Source organism: Protopterus annectens, chromosome 1.part2, assembly GCF_019279795.1.
Source record: "Protopterus annectens isolate FY-2018-M chromosome 1.part2, PAN1.0, whole genome shotgun sequence".
NCBI lineage: Eukaryota > Metazoa > Chordata > Ceratodontiformes > Protopteridae > Protopterus > Protopterus annectens.
This window is the reverse complement of record NC_056727.1, coordinates 203,333,060-203,339,059: the sequence shown is the minus strand read 5'-3', so window position 1 is coordinate 203,339,059 and position 6,000 is coordinate 203,333,060. Positions and strand designations below refer to the sequence as shown.

The following is a 6,000-nucleotide window of genomic DNA, read 5'->3' as shown; positions in this document are numbered from 1 at the left end:
AAATAACAGTTTACTGTGTGCATCTGAAAAAAATATGCTCATAATATCAAAGTGGCCAAAAACAGTTTAAAACCATAGTCCTGGCCATGGTACCAAAATTTGTGAACCATACTTTACCTGGAACAGAAATGTTCCTAAAGTTTTAGTTTTTTCAAAATGCAATACACCAAAATACGTTTTTTGAAGACACACACAAAAGATATCCCTATGAAAGTATTCAGTTTTTATTGAAAATTAATATATATGACCTTGGAATAAATAGTAAACCATTTCCACATAGTTAGAGTTGCACCAGAAGTAAAATGTTTAACTAGTACAGCATCACAAAACAGTAAGTCAGTATTTTGGATACAGAAATAAATAGCAACGTCACTGAGAAATGCAAAAATGGCAGATGATTTAAAAATTAACATTGTACATGAAATACAACATTATGGGTGTAATAAATAATTATCCATGAAACAAACTGTTATTTTTTATGCGGACAAGGTCAATTAAACTAATGGAAGTCATAAGCCTATAATATATCTCAACACATTCATCATTTACAACATGGCTGTTTTAAGATTTTTAAATACAGTTTTCTAAGCAGACTGTTAGCTGCTTAATTTATACCATAATTACACCATAAAATAAAGTAAAACAAATAAAACAAAACTTTGCAACATAAAACTTTTTTTCTTGATGATACAATTTTAAACTTTTAAAGCACCATATCACATAAAGCAGTCTGGGATGAAGCCATTTGCTGTAAAACTTTTAATTTACTGGACATTTCATTCATTAAAAGGTGATCAAAATGGGAAAGACAATATGATTCTTCCCACATCAACTAAGGTTTCTTCCATATGTTAATAACTCAGGCTACAAAATGTTTTACATCTGCAAAATGATGTCATTATAATAATGCCTGAGTTTTTTATGAAACATTTTTCTGTGCAAACTTTAACCATTCATACATTTTTTACATACACAAAACAATGAATAAAAGTCACTGTATAAAACATTTTGTAAAATACGAAAAGATAGGGGTACAAGGTGGAAAGTGTTCACTATTAAAAATTGTTTAGTACATTTGAACATCAAATTGTGGTTTTCAATCCTTACATCCACCTATGGGATTTGATAGTCTCAAATCAAACAAGACAGTAAGTGAATTAGCATAACACAATTAAGAAGACAGCCATAATCACTGAAGGATGCACTTCTCTTCTTTCTTAGCCATTTTCCCTTTATTTTGTTCAAGAGTTCTTTCCAAATGTTCGTCTTCTTCTTCAGCTCTAAAATACATTTGAAAGTAATAATAAGTATATATGTTTCTCAAGAAAAGATTATTTTTAACTTGTTAACACAAAAATTGCAATGCATATCAAATTTTCTGCAATAATACTAATGTGCAACTGTTTCTGGCATTTCACTAGAAAAGTATGGCGCAGGAAATCATTCAAAAATATATACACTCATACACGCATCCTTCACACATAAAACAATCACACATTTTAAATGATAAATTCTCAGTCTACAAGTAACATGTTATGATGTCTGAATTTAAGTATTCTGTTTTGCATGTACTGCAAAAGTTGTGAAATGATGAATGTGGAAATGATTTCATAAATATGACCCAATATTAACTTAAAATGGAAAATAAAAATAAAACACTGGAAATGATTTAAGCACAACATACTCTTTTTCTTGGGCATCTAAGTCTCTAACAAGTGCATCCCGTTTGTTAACCAGAATAACAAGTTCATCAAGAAGAAGTTGCTCTCGCCGTTTTTGGGCTTCTGTCTTCTGCCAGTCTAAGATAAATAAATAAATAAATAAATAAGAGATGAGTACAATACTCCGTACCTTTATTGCTGCAAACATAATGTTGTGTAAGTTAATATAACATGTTACACTCCAGAAAAGCAAGGCCATTTCCTCTGAGGCCTACTAAATAGCAGCAGCCATAGGTAACATCCACATAAACCGATATTAATGTACTTAATGGTAAGGTATTTGTGCACAGTTATATTTTTTCTCTGACAGACTGGGTAATATGACTTCCTTACAAAACTTTCCCTAGAACACAAATCACCTAGTACTTAATAATGTTCATTTCTTTTATGCATTTACTATATATTATGTTAATAGTTCTTTCAAGCTACTAGCCTGTAATAAAAATAAATTCAGTCACCACTCAGACTTATAAATATAAAAGCAAAGCTATATACATTTTGAAATGAGAGAAAAACAGTGTTTTATACTTTGACAGCATTGCAGTACTTTCTGTTACCTGAATATGAGCCTTAATGTTTGCAAAAGAAACATAAAATTTAAAGGATTCTGCAAGTTTGAGTAAAAACTGCAAACACATAGAACAGAACACATTTTAAAAGTGTTAATTATTTCTGAACTGCCGTGCAAAAAGCTAACTTTCTAAAACAAATTATGTTAATAGGTTACAAATTCAAAATGAGCTAATTTCTATTATTGTTTAGGAAAAAACTGGCGGGCTGTTGAATAACTTACTGTCATACAGAGCCTACTTTTTAAGATGCTATGAAGTTTTCAGCAAAGGTACTTTTGCAGCAAAGTCTGACTGCACAACAAAACTTTTTTCTTTTGTTTTATAAAATAACTGTTTCAGGTAGAATTGTTAATTTCTAAGGGATTTTTTCCACTACAGTAAAATGCACACGGATTCAACTATTTCACGTTTGCCTCACTTGTCACGCTGGTGTTAAAGAAAAGCATTAATTAATGGATCCATTAAATTGTTTTTAAATGTAAACTTTAAAATTTGCCACTGTCTATAATACGCCATTTTCCCCTAATACAAAAATACTAATTTCCATTTCTGGTGCTGAAGGCCTAAAACAAACTGCCTCTCCAGGGTTGAATACTATTCCAGTTCTACTTGGTAGAAATTAACAGTTGGGTATATTTCATGCTGAGCACCATATGTCTTGGGATGACTTTAAACATACACGTAACAGCCAATTAGCTTGTTTTCTTGCAAGTCACTAAAATATTTGAAAACTAGTGGACTCAACAAAGTTTGTTCTCAAGTTCCTGTTCTTGGAAGAAACATAATTTTATAATTTGGAAAATGTACAATTTCTTGTCATGATATGAAAGCAGTCATGTATTCCTTTACACATTGAAGTGCTAGACACAAACTAACACACAAAATGAATTTAGATGTCTGAAGGATGTGGCACGTTAATCCTAACATGTAAAAATGTTCAGAAAAGCAGAATTCAAGCTTCAGATAAAGCTGCAGCCTCTTAGGAAATATAAAATAACACAGCATACCTAACCTCGAGTAAGGCCACTAACATGTGGATCAAAATGCCCAGAGACTGTATGCCTTACGTTTCCAAAACAACATACTTCATTGTCCAAGAAGTCCTGTTGAATAGGATTCTCACTAAAATAACACTCAAAGTTCAAGACATTTTTGCATTCTGCTAAATGCCATATAATTACCAGATTAAAACATGACCATGTATTTACAAAATTCTGGGGTCCAACATGTATTAAATGAAAAAACAATTGCTTGCTTAAATAACTACTTATGCAGTGAGAGTAGCAGTCCTTAATTATATGAACACAATTAGTTCCCATTCAAAAAGGTAGGAACTAAACAATAAATATTGGTGTATTTCTCAAAATAACATACATGCATTAAAAAATGTAGTTCAGCACAACCACTGCTTCCAGCTCTGGCAACAAGAGTATTTTAAAGTCTATTACGGAAATCATGTTTTAAATAATTCAGGCCATTATCCAACAGCTCTCCGTAGTCAGACTGTAAAAGCTTGTCACTGTCAATCAGAAGCAGGCCTGTCCCTCCCACCTCATTAGGAAGGTAAACAATGAAAAGGAGAGGTAGATGATGAAAGATAAGGAAAGAGGGCCAGAGGGGAAACAGGGCAGTAGTTATAAAATCAACAGCCAGTGACTCACATAGTACCCCCTTCTCAACCAAGCATTTTTAAATAGAGAACTGAAGAAGACTGGACAGTCTCTTTTTATTTTTCTGTTCTCATTCCCCTCCATTGCCCTGGGCAATCACATAAAAACTCACATGGCTGGTGCTTATTCAGATAAACCTAACAATACACACCAGTGGTTACCATGCAAATCTTCACAAACCACACAAGAATGCATTGGTTCAAATCCCCCTGACCCCCTCCAATGTAAAATTTATTCAACAGAGCAAACCGCTCTGCAGCTTTATGAAAGCAAGTGGTACTAAAGGGAATTCTGGTTTATATTTACATATGTGGAAAGCTGCATCTGTGCTTCGTAAAAATATCACAGAAACAAAAGGAAGTTTAAAATTGATTAAGTCAAGTTCTGAGTGAACAATTAAGAGTTGCAAGCTTTGTATACATATACTTAAAGTACGTTTTAAGCCTTTAAGTTATTCAGAACAGATAAAACCAAATTCATTTTAAAAGGGGCCACAGGATTTAAGCTTCTCTTTCCCCCAGATATACGTTGCTTGTATAGAATATTGTGTCTGATTTTATAAATGCAACACATTTTGGCTTATAATAGAAATATGCACTGTTATTAGTTTTGTTGTTCATTAAATAATTTCTTAAAAACCTTTCACACCATAATACTGAAATATACCCACCTGGTTATTAAACAGAGAACAACTAAGGCACTACAAAACAGAAGTATAAAAAGGCCAGTACAGCAAGCATGCATTTTTACTTCACACCTAGGAATACCACCCGAGTAACTGCAGTTTTGTAGTGTATTGTAGTTCTTATATGAAATTGAAAAAAAAAAAACAGTGAAGAAGAAGACATGTATAAGACACCAAATAAAGAAAACTAAACCTGTGAATTTTAACAACATACAGTATAGAAGTCTTTATGATTTCTGACACAGCACTCTGTATACTTTTTGACTTAGTCTAATCACAAGCATTTTTACAATCAGCTATGATTCAATTTTGCAGGAGCTGTAACATATGACTGTCAGCTACTGCAACATGACAGTTCCAGGGGGGTTCCATAAAGGCACACCGACAACAAACGTGCCAAGGGATCATAACAGTTTGTACAGAGTTTTTGACCATCAATTATACAAAATCCTGTTAAGAACTGTTGTCAAAACTGTTAACATATACAGCTCTGAATTTAGGAAACTGATTTTCTAGCTTAGTGAAATATAAAAGTCCATATAGAAACAGATACTCAGTTTTTTACATGAAGTTGCTAATGCATATCCACTATTAATAACACAATAAATGAATCTTATCCCACACCCAGAACTTTGCTTAAAGACTGTCTTGCAAAACTGATTTTTTAGTGAATAGCTCATTTGACTGAGTACAAATAGAATAATTGATATGCACTGCACATTGTAGGAACCAATGAAATATTCCTGGTAAAAATCATTTTGGTATCTGAATTCTGACAGCTGCCTTTCTATTCTAAAGAAAGGATAAATTGTCAGTACCACACTGGTTTGATTAATATTATTTCTAAACAGTGGAAAATGAGATAGCCTACAGCAGTTACTGAGAATTTTTAACAACTCCAGTGCAAACACTGCTACAGTCTGATGAAAATTAACACAGCTTTTTTGTGTAACAATGCACTGGAGTCTTATCTTTAGTTCCAGTCAAGTAGCAATTTTGAAAGAGTTTGTATTATCATTCGGACAATCCATATGATAGGATTCAACTACTGAACCAATCAATCTGTGGAGTACTGAGGCTGTGCTGTGAAACAAAGCTAAAATAAAATTACAAATGGGGTTTTAGGGAATAAGCTCCTCCACAGGATTACATATTGATCTTAAATATAACAAAGCTTAACATTTAAACTAACTACCAAAACAGTGAGCTTGTGCATAAATCCCTTTACAAGCCTGCTACTTCAAAATGTAAGGCAGGAATGAATGAATGGAATATGCAAAATCCAGTCTAAGGGCCATTTTTGTAAGCATAAAGTGAACATTTATTTTTAGACGTCTTCATGGTATTTGTAA

At 32.7% G+C, this 6,000-nt stretch overlaps 1 protein-coding gene across 4 annotated transcripts in view; it reads right to left on the bottom strand.

Moving 5' to 3' along the window:
• Nucleotides 1-208: 208 nt before the first annotated feature.
• The window catches only part of EHBP1 (EH domain binding protein 1), a 3,513,379-nt gene continuing 3,507,587 nt past the window's right edge, over nucleotides 209-6,000 (bottom strand). For all 4 annotated transcript variants that reach the window (XM_044055510.1, XM_044055511.1, XM_044055512.1 and 1 more), the window contains 2 exons: nucleotides 1,685-1,799; nucleotides 209-1,280 (listed from right to left, as the gene is read on the bottom strand). In XM_044055510.1, coding sequence (XP_043911445.1) covers nucleotides 1,190-1,280; nucleotides 1,685-1,799 — 206 coding nt within the window. In that variant the 3' untranslated portion in view covers nucleotides 209-1,189. The remainder of the gene's footprint in view (nucleotides 1,281-1,684; nucleotides 1,800-6,000) is intronic.